This window comes from Triturus cristatus, chromosome 9, assembly GCF_964204655.1.
Source record: "Triturus cristatus chromosome 9, aTriCri1.1, whole genome shotgun sequence".
Classification (NCBI taxonomy): Eukaryota; Metazoa; Chordata; class Amphibia; order Caudata; family Salamandridae; genus Triturus; species Triturus cristatus.
Genome location: NC_140592.1, coordinates 242485510 through 242503744, shown reverse-complemented (window position 1 = coordinate 242503744; position 18235 = coordinate 242485510). Strand labels below are relative to the sequence as shown.

Below are 18235 nucleotides of genomic sequence, written 5' to 3'. Positions count from 1 at the left end.
GCTTCAGTGCTACCAAGTGACAGTCACAGGTTTTAACTCGGCGGCAGCATCTTAACCCCGACGCAGTCTTTCGTTTGGAAAAGAACAGCTGCACGTGTTTTCACGTGCTCTGCCATACCTTCGCCATATCAGCCGTGTCGTGAAGTAATTTTGTGAGCGGTGTTGAGATCAGCTGACCCTCCCTGGTATGTATTCCCGGGTGCAGATGACTGTCTGTGGAGGTGGCGCACATGAACCCTGGAATGCAGGACCCAGCTGTTGCAGCCGCTGTGCATTGCACTAGTGGGCGGGGCTAGCAGGGGCCCGGCGCCGGCTCCCTTCATTTATTGGAGGAAGTGGGCTGGCTATATATGCGGGAAGCTGCTCATCCGAGCTCAGTGGGACTTCCCTCGGCCACAACGTAAGGGTTCGTATTGGGGTAGAGCTGTGCGCCCACCCCAGGCGTATAGGCGCTCAAACTAGTAAAGGGACCTCCCCCTGGAACATCTGCATCCCCGGTGACGGCGCGGATCCGGAAGAGGAGGGCGGCAGGCGCCCGGACGGGGATCGGCGATCGCGGCTGCTGCCATGAGAGCTTTGTGGCCGGCGCTGAGGCGCATCTGGTGCCGAGGAGCGCGGGGTTGCGGAACGGCCGCAGAGCAGGCGCAGGGCGGCACGGTGAGCAGGCCGGGGGAGTTCCGGGGACGGGCAGGCAAGCACGATGTTCTCAGCCAGCAAAACAAAGGAGGGGGGAAGGGGTCTCGCTCTCGACTGCTCCAACGTGTTTATGTGCTCCACTGTTCCCTGCAGGGGCACCAAGTGTAGTGCGGGGAACGTTTTTTTAAGTACTTTTGCTTTTAGAACTAATTAATTTTACAAGTACGTTATGCATGTTTAATTTTGACATTCAATAACATCGAAAAAGATGCTATCAGCCAAACTGTGTACGGTAGTAGCAATTACATGTCAACTTTTTATATTTCTTGACACAAATCAGGTTAAAAGAATCAAATTCTAAAACGTTAATGAAACAATTGTTTCCGGTGCTTTACAACGTAAGCATTGCTATAGAGAGTTAGAGACAGTAGTGCATCACGTATATTTCCGCATCAAAACACCTGGACACATTCAAGCCAGGATTCTGCAGCTAATGGTGGTGTTTTTTGTTCGTTGACTGCATTTGGATTTCAGGATGGAGAAAGAGGGACTCGGTGAGAACTTGGAACATTTTTTGGGGGAGTGGAGGGGGGTTAGGAGAACACGTAGTGTCCCTCCTAAATGGTGTCAGATTTGGTATTTATTCAAGCTGTGGGTGATGTGTATATAGGTCCAATTCCTGATATTGTATTCTTGACCACGTCACCTTCATTACACCAGAAAAGCGTGTAGGAAACATCACGCTAGACAACAAGGAAGTGAGGCTGGGTGAGCGGCAAAAGGAAAGCAGTCATGTTTTCCATCCTTCGAACTAACCCAGTTCAACTAGTTTTTTTTTTATGCCAAACGACGTCAGGATGGCGGAGGTGGAGAGGGACTCCTTAAGTGCACTAACACCGGTAATAAGACGAGATGCCGAGTCTGGATTTACACTGTTTCGCATTTGCCACTTTATATATCCAAAATAAACCCATGTGTCTTATTCCCTAGTCTTGTGAGCTTCCAGTAGTGCCAGTTACCCGTCACCTGTATTCCATGCCCCGACCTTCCGAGGGTAAACGCGTAACCTGGTATGAATTTTCCAATCTCTTAGCAGCTTAAAATCGACCCTGTCTGATGCGTTTCAAGGTAGAGTTGTCGATGGACCTCTTCACCCGCAGCATCATCATTTTGTGAGGTTCTGATGAGCAGGGTTATACTTGCAGAGTTGCCCCAGCGAATATTCTAATTTTCAGCTACACTAACCAACTCCCCCTCCCCCAGCCACCTGCCCATTGAATGCCCTGGTTGTCAGGAGAACACCTCTCTTGCCAACATCCTTATCAATACTGTTGTGTAGCAACGGTGGCCAGAACGACGCTGTACTCATGTCCACGCTCCTCCAAACGTCATTCAAAGCGCTTCACTGTTAGGGTAATTTCAGCAATCATTTTTCGGCCCAATGGCTCAAGTTGGGTCCATACACAAGTTTTTCTCCAAAAGCACTCTGGCGGTAGGTAGAAGAGATGTGTACCCCTCTTTGACGATCACTCCAAAAAGCAGTTTGTGTACCTCCTTAATTATCATGATTCATTTTTGATGGGGAGATGCAGCTGTGCACTCTTAGACCCAAAGTGAAGTGTTACATGTTCACATAGGAATGTCCCCTGCATGATGTACAGTCGCGTCGCCTGCCTTCTGTGCCCGATCATATCTGTGATCCTGGTGCTTTGGCGGGGCGGCTGCCACCAACCCAAAGTGGAGAGTGGGGTGGTGGGGGGCTGGGTGGCGGGTTGAATCCAAATGAATAAAAAAAAAAGACTTACCTGCGCTGACGCTGCCTCGCTACTCCTCTCCAGCTCTCCTCCCGACATACCATGCTTAGCAGAGGCTCCCCATCCAGTCCAACCGCTGCTCTCATGCTAGCCTGAGAGAAGTGCCTAGATTGGCCTGAGCGGGCTGGCCTGATGCTCGCTCAGACACTGGGTGTCTGTGGCTTTTCTCCAACCGAGCTGTGCAGCACAGCTCGGTTGGAGAAATAAGTGTGCATGATCGTTTGGCCGACCTAAGACGGCCAGTCAAACGGACTTGCGCGCTTTGGAGCGCCCAGTCAGTCGCTGCTCCAGTTGTCTGCAGCTGAGGACACGCCCCCTCTTTTCCTGGCTTGGGCAGGCTGTGGTGCTCCATAGTGAAAAATAAAATGGCAATTAAATCATTTCATTGCCACTTTATTTTACATGATTAGCCCAGAGTGGTTGGGGGGCAACGCCCTAATGAAGAAACCGCTGCTGCGTTTGGTCATGCCACGCACCAATCCCGTGTGTGCATATTGACCTAGGCCCGGTCTTGCAACACTGGTAGGTGCTGAACCTGGAGGGGAACACCAAGAGCACCCTTATAGTGACAGGGCAACCGTCTCTCTTGTGGGTTTTGTGCAGGTAGCATGGTGGGTGCAGCATACGTATTAGTGAATTCCAGTGACGGGCATGTGGTCGGCCTGTGAAGCAGAGATAAGTGACTGCTGACATGTGTCCCACAGGTAGACTGCCTGACCATGGCACTGCCAATTGTGTAGTTAGTTTGGGGCCAGTCTGTAAGATTCAATGACCCGAGAGATGCCCTGGGGCGCCTCTTGAAAAATCTAGGTTGTCCCTTCCAGACACATTATCCTGTAGACAGGGCCTGATACCCGCTGCACGGAAGAATCTACAGCGGCAGGCGTATGGCTGGTGCGCTCAAGAAGACGCTCCAACTAGTCGCTGGAGTGAGCTACATTGTGATCAAGTACACTGCAGATCTTCGGACTGAGCTGCGATCTGTAGGTGCTGCTCAGAAAAGGGCACCATGTCAGAAGCCTTCGCTCCTGCCACAACCCTCCAAGCGGTGTGCTGTGCTGCTGGCCACCGGGCTGCTCCTGAAAGGACTGCTACCTTGTGGCTCCCGTTGCTCGCGAGAGCCCACAGCCAATGGAGGGCCAAATGTGGCTCTGTGGTGCTACTACAAACTTCGTTAGAGACTTGATGGACCTCTGCCTGAGAGACTAAGTGCTAATTCTCACCCTCGATAAAGACTCTACAGTGGCAGAAGAAAAGTTTCACCACTGATGGATTGGACGAAACTGAATCATCTTAAATATAACAGCTAGAAAACAGAAATTATGCTGTTTGGTAAGTCCAATGTATTTCGGCCCAAACAGTGGTGGCCTTCAAATTCGGCTCCACCTCCTAAAACAGTAGACACAGTGAGAAATCTGGGAATACGTTTTGATCCCACATTATCCTTCTACAAGCAAGCTCTCGCTGTGGCAGGCATCTGTTTCCAAACAATAAAAATTCTCAGAAAATGTTTAGATCTACTCCCGGTGCCTGCCAGGAAGACGGTTGCAGCAGCCCTAATTTTATCCCGCCTGAACTACTGCAATAGTTTATATGCAGGAACTCAAAAAACTGTCCTGTAAAGACTGCATGTGTTCCAGAATGCTGCAGCGAGGCTGTTACTCAGACTTCTCAGAGACGACTCCTCAGCAACAACACTAAAAACCCTCCACTGGCTACCTATCCATAAGAGGATTCTTTTCAAAGTTCTGACCATTATCTATAAAGCTACAAAAATAACCGGACCAGAATACCTAAATTCCAGAACCAAGCCATACACCACGCAACGTACTTTACGGTCATCCTCGGAGAATCTTTTAACAGTCCCCCAATTTCAAACTAAAATCTAGAGGTGGAAAGATAATGGCGGTCCTAGGGACCAACGCTTGGAATTCCCTACCAACACAACTTATACACACACAAACGGAACATATTTTTAGGAAATTTAAAAAAAACTTGTATCTTCGCTATCCCGGATAATACAGTGGTGTCTTTTATCTAAGCTTTCCTCTAAGCGTTCCTCTCCTCACAGGTGTCCTTCCTCCGCTAAAGCGCCAAGATACTCCTTGGAGTGAACGTTGCGCTATATAAAAAACACACATTCATTCAAGTTGGGTACCAGCTGTGCCCACTGAAATATTTTGAACTTGAGGTGGGGGGGCAGCCCAGAGACTAAGGGACCCACGAGGGGCAGGTGGAGGACTATTTGGTAGTGAGTGGCCCCTGGAGCACCAAGACTGTCACCCGGCAACCTGGTATTTGTGAATTATTGATTGTGTAGTGGAATTTTAGATTTTTGGTGTAATAAACTACTTGTCTTTTCTACACTGAGAAACACTGGGCTGGACATTGATGTTATTGTGCTGCTAGTAGGGGTGGTATTACTACTTTATCCTGAGTAACCGCCCTGAGAAACCTGTGGTTGCTCGGCCACGCTACCATTGAGAGTCAAGTGCAGAAAGGGTTGTTCTGGGCCCAGTTTGCAGAGCTATTGTAGGTCAGACCCGGGATGGCTATTAAAAGGCTTCAACCCCCACCGGTTTGGCCCTGTAACTCCTGCCTGCCCCGTGTCCTCCTATGAGAGGCCTTACAAGAAGCAAGTATATTTGCTTTTATTTTCCATTTATTTGGTCTGTTAACCTATTACATTTTATATTTTTAGGGCAAGCTTTCTGTGTAGCAAACAAGCCTCCATGTTTACCTAGTATTCTAACTAATACAAAGTGTGTTTTTAGGAGCTCTGCATCTCAAATGCTTTTTTTGGACATGTATTTGCCACTGGTTATGTCATGTGTTTGTGTTTAAATCTTGTTAGGCGAATCTGCTTTGTACATCTTTATTGTTTACTCACAATAAACCCACCCGCCCCCCATTTCATATTCCCAGATTCCGGGTATTGCTTGAAGCGTGCGCTTCGTTGCATGAATGCACCGATCAGCTGTGATTTATGCGCTGTCCCAGAACAGCCTGGGAGGCTGGGGGCTACCGTCAAGAGGTTGCTTAGTTACATAACAGCAGTTTAAAAAAAAAAAAAAGACAAGGTTACCAGAGTTCGGTCTTCAGTTTACTGCCAAAATCCTGCAAGTAGAGCGGAAGGCAAAACGAAAACAACTCAGAACTGAGTGGGAACTGGCTGGATTCAGTCGTGTGATAAGGATGTGGGCTCTTTTATTGACTCCAGTCACGGTCTGTCCTAATCTAATATTGGTCCTTTTTAATTGCTATATTAAAAAAAATCAACTCTAGGGCGCAATGGGTTTTGTTGACCTGCGGGGATCCAGTGCCCCTCTTTATTTATTTTTCCACACTGCATCATCTTTTCTTGATATAGTTTCGTCTGTATGTATACAAGATTCTGGTGGCCAGGTGCTATTTTTAAACGAAGACTTGTACAAAGCAAGGCACTGAATCAAATCCGCTCCAGGTGCTTTCTGTCTCGTGAAGTGGGTAAATGAAATATTTGGAAAAGCGAGTTCTGGTTCTCCCCCCCCCCCCCCCCCCCCTTTTTTTTTTTTTTTTTTTTTTTTTTTTTTTTACTGAAGGAGGCCTTTTTGGGCTGTGTGCCAGTCGTCCTAAAAAACTAATCTCACAGCTGGCATTCTAAACACTGCAATCCTCTGCAACAGTCTGCTCACGGGATGTGGTGCAGGTTTTGGTTGGATGAGTGCAGGGAGTGTCCAGGTGTGAGACATTTCATTTTGTTGCAGAATTATTTCTTACCACTACAGGGCCTTATTTAGGGATAGGCGGGTGGGATACTCTGTCGAAACATGGCGACTATCCCATCCGCCATATTACAAGTACCATAGGCTATAATGCACTTATAATACGTCAGTCTGCACATTCGCCACATTTATGACAAAGCATCTCGTCTGCCAAACACTAAATAACGCCCTATATCTTTTGGGACATAAAATACAGAGGAACTCTTGAACACAAAGGACACAGCATTATTATTGGGGCTTGTGGGATTGCTGAGTACTTTGATCTTAAAGATGACAGCAAGACTGAGGTGTGTCTTTTGTTAGTCGCATGATTGCTACTTGTTGTACAGCTTGTTTGCTATGGGAGTTACTTGAAGCTAGCGATCAGTCCCCAATGTAGCTTCTTGCAACTGTGTGAATTGTTTGAATAGGATTGGGTGATGACGCTCCCCGTGGCCAGGTTCATGGAACCCTCATGGGAATCGCATCTCGAGCACAGGTAATTTAGCTGAACTCTGCCGTCTCTCGCTGAAACTGGATCCTCAGGAGGGTAGCGTGAAGGTACTAGAACTCTCCGTGCTTAATCTCTAAATAAAAAAGTGCCAGGGCCCAAGGCATGGCTCAGAGGGCCACTAGAGCTTGCACTACCATCTGGAACTGCCATCGCTGCCACATATCGGTATAAACGCTCGCTATTAAACCTCCCGTACATATAAATGTGACCATTTGGACAATTCCATGTCACCAAATCAGTAAGAATTGCATGATGTGCTACAGTTTTTATTTAAATTTGCATTCAATTTTTAAATCTGATATGCTCCCTTCAAAGTTAGACAGAGTGCTACCACGTGGTGGACTCGCATAAGCAGCTGTTTGCAATTAATTGCTGGTATCAAACGCTGGCACAAATTAAGTACCTGTCCGCTTTTGGAGAGCGTTCCATAGATGCGGTTTGTACACATGACTGGTCCTACCTCTTCACTTACAGTAGTATAGCTGAAAGCCCAAAATTCTGTGAATCCGACTGTAGCCTTGGAGATCCAAGGAAGAGAGGGGTACATTTCCCAAGAAGGTCTGAGCTTTGTGGATGAGGCTTTTGAGTTCAAAATGCATTCTTTGATTGGGAGGCAGTGGCAGGACCGCGCTTTGTGAGATGCGATCAAAGCTATTCGGAGTGAACCGAGGACGAGCAGCTCAGGACCCATTGACGTTAAGAGACTATTTGTGAATTTGGCAGTGTGAAGGCTGTTGCAAGCCGCACTATGGGAGATCACCTCTGCAAGGGCGATGACTGTTGTGTGAGCTGTACGAGTGGAAGTGTACCTCTTGCAGGAGCAAGTGTTAGTGTAGATTTGGATACAGCGATACTGATGCAGACACTCAATCAATTATGAACCCACTTCGAAAGAGTTGGTTCATATCCTCGCTCTCGACCCATAGAAATGGGGGAGAGCCGCCGCAGGCAAAGGTCATTGCAGTAAATTGAACATTGCAGGAGAGAAAAAGATGACCAATTGATTGAGGCGCAGTGGTGTGGGTGGCCGAGAAATTCTGCAATATTTGCCAGGCACTCGGATCTACAGCTTTTTAAAATGTTATAAAGCATTGAGTCACTGTTAGATAAAATCATTTTAATATTACTGTTCTAGTCAAATCCTATCTTACCTTTGAACCCTAGTGCTGTCTCATTGTTGGGGATTGTCTAGTCCTATCAGAATCCATACTGTTCTTGCATCCAACCAGCAGGACTTTGTGGCATCCGCATATTGTGGTCTGGGGTTCTGTGATGCTCATGAGACTTCCTTGAGATGTAAATGACCATGTTTCGGATATTTAGTGAGAAGAACCCAGCCAAGCTCTGCTGTTGGGCATACTTTGTCAAGAAAGAAAAAAGATTCCCATTTTTTCCTTCAGGATGGTCGTGCGTTTGTTTGGAATTAGCAGTTGCTGTAAAGGCCTGAACTTGCCTTCCTCGGAGTGCCTGACTGTTTCACCAGCAAAAGGCGAATTCCAAAACGTGCATTAATATTAAGGCTGCTGGTGGTGACTGATTTAGGATTTGCATTTCTGAAAACATCTTAACAACTGGGAAAAGTATGGTATTCAACGGCCGACTCAGCTTCTACACCCCCACCCGCCAGCTCCGGTCCGCCAGCCTCTCCCTCGCCGCTGTCCCCCGCATCCAACAAGCGACCGCTGGCGGCAGATCCTTCTCCTTCCTCGCCGCCAAGACCTGGAACTCCCTCCCCACCCACCCATGGCAGACCCAAGACGTGCACACCTTAAGAAGACTCCTCAAGACCTGACTCTTCGAGCAGTAGCAGCACCCCCTCCCCTCAGCGCCTTGAGACCCTTACGGGTAAGTAGTGCGCTTTATAAATACAATGATTGATTGATTGATGTGGTGGGGGCACCGCTGTGACGGTGGCATGTGTGGTCGACTGGTCTGTTGGTGTTTAACACCGTTGTCAGAAAAGTGGATTCTTGTTTCTACCGTCATGGCGGGACTTGTTGACTACCCTAGGGTGGATGGTGTGTTTTTAATCTGCGTATTTAAAAATGTGAAGTAAAATATATTGCTTGCCTGCGTACAGATTCTGAGTGACACTGTTACTGCCTGTGAAGGTACGCTACGTAAGTAACATGGGGTGTCTCACCGTTGTAAGGAATTTGCACATTTTTATCTAAATTGTGCGCTGGTCAGTGGGGAAGAGTTCTTCGTGTGAAGTATCATGCGTCACAGCAGATCGAGCTAGAAGAAGGTGGTATTTTGCAGGCCCTCCAAAGACTGAGCATTTTTGGCAGTCTGGAACACCTCTAGCTTTGCGTGTGTGTGAGGTGTGGTGTTTTTTACTTTTATTTTTGTTTTTATTATTCCTTTCCCGACCCGAGCCACCTTATAATGTAGTAATTTGTGTACAATAATGTGCAGGACTTCGGCACCTGCTGCGCCCATGGTTTGCCCTACTGCTTTGAAAGCCAACGCTACCAAAGCTTGGGCGCTTGCCCTCAAGTGTAGTGGTTAATATTTCTAAATATATAATGGCCTCCTGTCTAAATTCTAGTCAGGGAACTGGCTTTTTTTTCCCTTGGTAGTTTTTGGGTATCCTTCTGGTGGCTCGCAGACTAATACAGTACCGCAGGAGCCTGTGTTTAGCCATGCGTTTGTAATTTGGAAAGGTGATGGACCTACTCAGCCTCTCATCTTTCTAGGGTCGATAGAATGACATGATTGACCTGGGGAACAAAACAAAAAAAAACTGATCAGCTCCAAGACACCGTTCAGAGGTGAACGTATGCTAATGAAGGAGCGGCTATATTGTGGAAATAGTGGCCACTGTTGCACTGGGGAGAGCAGGGGATTTTAGGATGTGGCGCATGGGCTGTGTCAGACGTGAAGCTCTTAGTTCCCACCCATCCTTTCACCCCCTCCCTCCCCAGCAATAGGCGAGTGTTTTTCTGGCAGGTGCTGTAATTGAGGGCACTGTTGCCCTTGGAGAAAGTGGGGAGGAGCTCGCCTTCGCCGTTTGACAGGAGGTGGGCCCCAATTCTGACCTCCACAGAGTTGAAGTGAGTGATACATGACCTCGGCACCCCTGCTTAATTACTATTGATTGCGGTCACTTTTTTTTTTTTTTGCATTACTCACGCATGCCCCGTTGTGGTCCTTTTCCCAAGGTAACACAGCAATAGACTGAATGTTATAATGGCAATGAACAGGGTGTGCTGTCAAAATGGCGGGCTGCTGGGAAGCAACGTGCTTAGATGATCATCCCAAAGCACTCTCTGGTTCCGTTGACGTGTTTGTTGTGGTTCAGTTCCCCAGTGATTGAGGAACTGTAGCTCGCAGCATTAATGAGCACAAACCAGGTTTTGTGTGCCAAACATACAGGCTATTTCTGAGTTTGTTTCGCAGCACGTCTGTTCTGGCAGCACACACATTAAAAGGGCATCTGGCTCGTCTCTTCCAATTAGGCCTGATAATGGGGGCAGTCTGCCGTAGAAACTTTGAACATGTCTGCAAATAGAGCCCGGCCGGCACAGCTAGAGACCTCTGCAGTGGCCATTTCCCTCTTGCCATTAACAACCCACTTTGCATGGACTTCGGATTTATGTTAGCAGTGTCTGTGGCTTTCTTGGGCTTTTCCCCCCCCCCTTTTCTTTTCTCCCAAACTTGTGGTGCTCAGTCATCCCGTTAACCATGTTTTCGACTGAGAAAATATTTTCTGGTATCACTCTTGAGTCCACCTCTATATTCAAGTCTCGTTCTTGGACGCTAATTCTAGGAGTAGTCCTGTAAAATGATTGCCACACGTGCTATTTAGTTCATTCACAAGCAGGGGCGGCTGGTAACCTTTGAAAGTGGTGGACGAGCAAAGCGCCCTACTGCCTCCCAAAGAAAAAAAATTAAACAACCCCTTCCTCCAAAAGCCCAAAATAAAACCTAAACTAAATCACTAAACTGACATGTTACACATTTGTAATAAATACCATTAAATGGTGCTTACACACGGGCTGCACAGGCTCCTTGTTGTTCTTCTGCAGTCTGTTGCACAAAGAGCTCCCTTAACCAATCCAGATGCTGTTCTCATACTGTTAACCAGCATGAGCGAAGTGCCAGGATTGGATGGAGCAGGTTGGCTGAACACTCCTTCAAGCCCTTGAAGCATGTGCTTGCTCTCGACCCAGCAGTCTAAGATAGTTTGGTTTGGTGAGCTTCAAAGTGCACGTCAGGCTGAGCATCATCGTAAGACTGATGAGGAGAAATGACCTGTTTTAATATATATACATTTGGGCTGTACGAGTTTGACAGATGTGCAAATTTTTAACCCGTTTTCTCTTTACTACTATGCATAGATCATTGTTTGTTTCTGATGTCCAGTACTACCACTGTGCATAGACCATTCTCTGTTTCTGAAGTACTAAGTCCTGGCAACTAATGTTCCCTGTTTTGTGTTCTATGAAAATATAATATTATGTTTAAAATAAATAAGACGTCTGGCCAAACTGACATGCGCACTTTGGAGTGTCCCGCCAGCCACCGCTACAGTCCTGCATGCTGCCAATCGACATCAGAGGAAACGCCCCACATTTCTCCTGGCTCTGGGGGAGGCTGGTGGCTGCGGCATGCTTCTGTAAAAAGTAAAATGGCAATGAAATCCTTTCATTGCCATTTTTTTTGTTCACACTTCCGAACGGCTCGCAGCGGACAGGGGCAACGTTCTCCTGTCCTCATGAAGAAACCGTCGCTGTTCGCAAGATCCCATCAGTTAGTCAATGCTTTGTTTACTTACCAGTAATCTTAATAACTTCAAGTTCGAGTCTTCCTCATAAAAGTCCTTGCTGGGTGAGATAGACTTATCTCGGCTGAAATGGTTATACCATAGCTTTTAGTATTGAAAACAAAACACAATGGCTAACTTCCTCTTCCTGTTACTAACATAAATAGCAGAAGTCTCCACCATACCTTCCTGTAAATACCAAGCAAAAATATGCCACAACAACCTTTCTGATCGCCTCTTCCAACGCTCAATGCAGGAGTGTGACAAGGAAGACCCAAACTGGGAGTAATGAAGGTTAATGGTAATTAACCAAAACGTACCCCACTCATCTGTCTTCTTCTTCCTAGTCCTTACTGTGTGAGAAGGTACCCAAGTAAGAGGCAGACAGAAACCACATGCATTGTCTTTAACAATATATTCAGACATTGTGATTAACTTTTCCCAGTACCTTTTAATCAAAAACAGCTGACACCTCATCAGGGCCGGACGGGGTACCAAAACCGGCCCTGGCAAAGTGCTCGGCCGCCCCCTCCCCTCCCTCGCGGGGGGGGTTGGGGGTGTCGCCGAGCTCTTTGCCCGGGCCGTTTTCGGCCGATTTTGTTACAGGGCCGATTTTGCAGCTATGCTGCAAAACCGGCCCTGTAACAAAAATGGCCCCTAGGGGCCCAAACCCGGCCCCCACCCGTGCGGCGCACCGGGGGATTGCCCGGTGCCCGCTACGGCCAGTCCGGCCCTGCACCTCATCTCCTACCTGCAAAATGATAACGTGGTGGAGGGAGCGCAAATAGGTGCCATGCAAATATCTTTTATGGAAGCTCCCTTTAACAGAGCCCAAGAAGCTTCCATAGCTCTCAATGATCTCCCCTAGACTGAGTCAGTTTGCATATGTCAGTATAATTGTTTGCTTTACCCATCTACTCTGAGTAGGCAATGACAGCTGCAACCCCCTAGCCAGTCAAACCAAACTTGACCAAAAAGAGAACATTTTTCTAAAAGATGCTATTCTTTTCAAATACACATATAACACCCTATGCAAATCAGGAGTATGCAAGTTCACTTCTGCCTGAGTAGATGGGTTAGGATAATAAGAATTAGGTCTTGAGAAGCATGAAAGTCCATTGCAACGTTAGGCACAAAGTACATTTTCACTTTCAAGATCACCTTGTCTGCAAAACAAAACCAGCATTTGCAATGCAATAGGTCTCGCATTTACGTGAGTTTGAGCTATTGACATTGCAAATAACAATGTCTTTTTATTTTTGTTTTCGTTTTAAAAACATAAATAAAAGGCATTGTCATTTACAATGCCAATAGCTTAAACTCGCGTAACTGCGAGACCTATTGCATTTCAAATGCTTGTTTGTCTTGCAGTTTTATATAGCTCGAACTCGACCCGGAGGTATCATGGCGCTTTACACAAGCACCAGCTGTTCCAGATGGGCACATCCATGTTTTGTTAGGCATGGGGAGATGAAGTGATTTGCCCAGAATCACAAGAGGTTGAGCCGCCGAGACTCGAACCTGGTAACCCAGCTTCGAGGTTATTCGCTTTAACAGTTAGGCCACATCTTAATGAGTCCAGCCGGCAGGGACAGGGTTCCCTGTACTTACACTCCAGATTGTGTTACTCCTGGGTGTGTCACTATTAGTTTGTCAGTCCTGTGTGTCTCTCCTGAGGTTATCACTCCTGGATGTATCACTACTGGGTGTGTCATTACTGAGGGTCTCACTCCTGAGTGTGCCACTGGGGCGTGGGGGAGAGCAAACAACCCTGTACTGGTCACCGTGTTCTGTTTGTATGCTGATGCTTGTTTCAACCCAAGAGGCGCTTGGTGGGCTCTATACCCGACATTGTCACGTGAGAGCTTGTCTCACTCTTCGCCAACCAGCCGTAAGTGCGTGAATCTTCTGGGAGCGAGGGGCATTTATGGAGGGGGGAGAGAGTGTATCCCCCATGAGCACAAGAGTACCTCTGAGGCACGTGACAGTGAGTGCACATGTGAGGGCGTGTGAGAGCCACAGAGCTGTGTTTTTTGTCTTGCAATTTTATATAGCTCAAATTCGACCCAGAGGTATCAGGGCACTTTACACGAGCACCAGCTGTTCCAGACGGGCACATCCATGTTTTGTTAGGTGTGGGGAGATGAAGTGATTTGCCCAGAATCACAAGAGGTTGAGCCGCAGAGACTCAAACCTGGTTACCCAGCTTTGAGGTCGTACGCTCTAATCGTTAGGCCACATCTTAATGAGTCCAGCCTGCAGGGACAGGGGCCATGTACTTAAACTCAAGAGTGACACGCCCAGGAGTGACACACTCTGGAGTTTGTCAGTCCTGTGTGTCTCTCCTGAGGTTATCACTCATGGATGTATCATTACCGGGTGTGTCATTACTGGGTGTGTCATTACTGAGGGTGTCACTCTTGAGTGTGTCTCTGGGCCGTCGGGTAGAGCAAACAACCCCGTACTGGTCACTGTGTTCTATTTGTATGACGATGCTTGTTTAAACCAAAAAACATCTATTTCTTCACCCTTGGTATAATCGCTGCACCCTCGCTTTACTTTTAATGTTACAAGTAAAACACAGGTACCGCGATTATTACAAAAGTAAAGAAATAGATGTTTTTTTCTATTCCTTTACCTTTGGTATAATCGCAACACCCGCGCTTAACTTATAACATTAAAAGTAAAGCGCAGGTGCCGTGATTATACCAAACGTAAATAAATAGAAAAAAATGCTATTTCTTTACCTTTGGTATAATTGCGGCATCCGCACTTTACTATAACATTAAAAGTGAAGCGTGAGTGCCGCGCTTATACCAAAAGTAAAGACAAACCAGTGGCGCGTGCGGCACACCTGTGTCTGGGCACGATCATAGCTCCTCCCACGGCCTATTGGTGTCTATTACGCGCTTGGTGCGCGTAATAGACACCAATAGGTCATGGGAGGAGCTATGCACGCGCCTCGGGCCAATTGTGTGCAGTCTTTTAAAAGAAGACGCACGCAAAGGCCAATGGAGGACCGGAAAAGGAATCGTGTGCGATTCCAGGGTCGATTTCTGAACACCGGACAAAAGGACTCTCACCTGCGCGCGCACTGCTGTGCAGTGCAACGCAGGTCGCGAGACCTAAAAAAGGATTGAAGGGTTCAAAAGATGCCCCAAACTTTGCAATTCTTCTCCCTAAACAAATTGCGACCAGGAGAAGAACTTTATAGGACGCAACTTCAGTTCCATTGATTCCAATGACTCAAAGGAAGCTAGATGCAAGGCACTTGTAATCAGTGGAAGATCCCAAGAAGGAACCGGACAATAAATCACAGGGCATTTAAGAAAATATCCTCTTAATAACTTGGATATCAAAGGATCTAACTGCTCAACTTCTGTTTTCCTATGGGTTTAAATACCTGCCTTTTGGCTCCACAATGTTGAAACTGCCAGTCCCAAATTGAATCCATCCTGAATGAACTCAAGAATCCTCACTGGGTCACCATCACTCGGTAATGAGGATTTCGAGGTACACCATGTAGAGAACTATCCAATGTCTAGCATAAAGCTTAAGGGTAGCTGGGTGTCTAGACTGCTGAATTGATACGTTCATCTCCTCTAAAAAAGCTTTAACCTCTGAAGCTCCAATCCCCCAGGTGCAGTCTCTCCAGAGATGCTCTGATTGAGGATCGGTGCTGACGGAGTTGAGGACTCCAGAGGAAAAATTGAGTAGGGTGCTAGCTACAAGAGCAGAGCTAACCCATTTCTTCTGGGCCAGAGCGGAACCCCCCAACAGAATCTGATCCCGATCTGATATTCCATATCTGGTTCTCCTGGGGAATGGGTGGGAAGACGTAGAGAACCCTCTCTCGGCTGCTGAACTGAGAATGTATTCACGGTCTACACCCTTGGAAACAGACAATACAAATTGGGTACCTGACAATTCTCCTAGTGGCAAAGAGATCCAGCCAAGGGTTCCAAAATCTGTGTAATAAGAGTTGGAAATTCCTTGGATGCTGAACCATTAAGGTTGATAATGGGAAAAGTCAACTCTGATGGTCCACAAGCAAGTTCTCCCTCCCCTGAAAGATGTGCTGCTTGAAGAGAAAAAAGATGCTGCTCCTCCCAAATGATCTGCGTTAACTGCTTCCCTTAATGCTGGAGATAGCTCATGATCCCTCTTGCCAACGGCATCCACGCACACATCAACATCCTCTCTTACGCCATGCAACTCATTCTCTCCCTCTTGGACAAGACCCTCAACACAAGAAACAAGTTCATCGCCCCTATGACTAAATTCACTAAATGAATGAAAGCCAACTGCCTTAATCTCAACACCAACAAGGCAGAAGTAGTGGTCTTCTGCAAGAACCCCTCATCATGGGACTCCAACCGGTTGCTAGTCGAACTCTGACCCGCAACTATGCTGGGAACCTCACAATAATCAACAGCAAACTGGACATGACAGCACAAGTCAACGATCTTACTGCATCCTGCTGCCACACCTGAAGATGCAGAGGAAAATCTTTAACTGGCTCCCAAGCAACAATAGAAAAACTGTCACTCCTACCATAGTCACCACCAATCTGGACTACGAGAACACCCTCAATCCTGGGGATCGGCAATCAACTCCAGAACTTGGCAGTCGTACTCATCTTAACCTTCCACACAACTCTCATCATGCCACACCTCAGGGAGCGCCACTGGCTCTCGATACACATACATCCTCATTTCAAACTCCTCACACACCCATTGAAGGTACTACATAACATTTACTCCACTTAACTAAACAGTCTCACATCCTTCCATTAACCACTCATGCACCTCTGTTCCACAGGACTCCTACTTTTCGGAAACATCCCATGCTTACACCAAACCAGATTAAGATGGCTAGCATTTTCTTACATTGCTCCTAAAATGAGAACCGACCTCCCACTTCACATCAGAGACTCCTCCTCTCTTCAAGAAGTTGGCTTTTCAATTAAATGACCTTTCTTGGGCAGGTTTAGGCTCCCAGACCTGCTCAGGGCCAGGATACTCTTGCAGGTGATGATGCGCTTTACAAATAAACATAACCACAATCAAACCAGGATTAGACAACCTATTTCTGTGAAAGGTCTCCAAACAAAAGCTACAAGTGGCAACTTTGGTGCTAATCAAAGGAATAATTTGAAAAGGCTTGGTTCGGTGTTCCAGGAAAAACTAGGCAAGACTAATGGGTTTACTCCTGCAATAAATGTTAAACTATATTGGTTACCAACGGAACATAAGGCACATAATTTCCCATATATTGTTCAAATCTTATTTATTGAATAATTTCTGAGATACATGTTTAAAGGTGATGATAGGGCCTGTGGATGCAACATTGTGGATTTCGTCAATAGTACTGTTATGCAAGAAGTCTAGTCAGTTGCACTTGTTCTTAGATCTTGGAAGGCTGAAAGGTGCAGTTTGGGTTGAGAGGTCCCCTCTACCAAGGACTGAGGATTAGATAACCATGACCGAGCAGGCAAGTTGGTTTAACTAATTGGACTTAGAGGTGGCTTATAAGGTGGGAAGTTCTGCAGAATGATTTTTTGACTATTGTCAGTGGTGACTTCTTTCCGAAGAATAATGTCAAATGTTAAGGACCATTTCTTTAGTGTTCCAGGGTGACCTATTAATATATTCTAGTGCTGAAAGTAAGCATGATAAACAATTTAAAGTGTTTTATTGGCGATGGAGGAGAAAGTCATCACATTAAGAAGTGAAAAGTGTGTCTTTTAAAATAGTAGAAATGGAGTATTTGGGTAATGTTCTAACTTGAGAAGGTTTAAAAGCAAAGCTTAGTAGAAAGAATACTTACGGCACCAGCACCTGATAATAAGGAACGGGCACTTTCTCCTCTTGCCATGTGCTTATTTTAAACGAAATTTCCAAATAACGAAAAAAGCAGGATGTTTTAGGGCACTGCGGGGGGAAAATAGAGCGGTTTTCGTGGTGTGAGTGCCCTTTCACTATCACACCTGCTAGGGTCTGGAACACACGTCCAAAAACATGCATCTTCTAACTAACTATCTCTATCTCTCTCTCACTCACTCACTCACTCACTTTGGCTGGAAAACATATTTTTGATAGTTTAATTATGTGCCTGGCTTCTTCTTTATTTGTAGAATCTCATACTACATAGGGAATTTGGTAAGGGTTCTGCCCTTCTGTGGTCTGGGCAATGGGTGAAATAATTTGTCTTAAGCACTTCTCCGCACACCCTCGAGTGCAACTGAGAATCTCTGCCTTTTTAACTCCCATTAAGGGGACGCATTGTGATGTCCGCTTTGAATGATGGAGGGGAACATTTATTGAGCAGTGACCGGATGCATTGCAACTCTCCTGCACCACCACCCCCCCATCTCTGACAACGTACTACATACAGATCAGTCAGTTTTCAGACATATTCTGAAACTGTATCTTAGGGAGCCTAATGTTTCTCTGCCACTGCCAAAGGCGTCTGTTAAGTTTGCAGCGAAGAGATCGCATACAAGGTAGAATTGCTCTTGAGTATTTATTGAATGCAAAAAGTACACCACAAGAAGAACAACGCACAAGACTTTCATACCTTCCTGTAGCCCTTCACATATTCAACCAAATTCTATGTTCCACCCACCCACGCTCTAAGAACCATCATGCTCGGCTATATCACACAAGCTCACAGACCAAACGAACACCACTTAACACCAGCACCCCTCCCAATTCAATAGGGGCCCAACTATCAGTAATGCAGTAGGTGCAGTCAGGGC

At 46.5% G+C, this 18235-nt stretch overlaps 1 protein-coding gene across 1 annotated transcript in view; it reads left to right on the top strand.

Moving 5' to 3' along the window:
• The first annotated feature begins 350 nt into the window (after positions 1 to 350).
• LOC146797681 (haloacid dehalogenase-like hydrolase domain-containing 5) overlaps positions 351 to 18235 on the top strand; it is a 105038-nt gene continuing 87153 nt past the window's right edge. The window contains exon 1 of the mRNA XM_085624846.1: positions 351 to 657. Within this exon, the coding sequence (XP_085480972.1) occupies positions 568 to 657 (90 nt within the window). The 5' untranslated portion in view covers positions 351 to 567. The remainder of the gene's footprint in view (positions 658 to 18235) is intronic.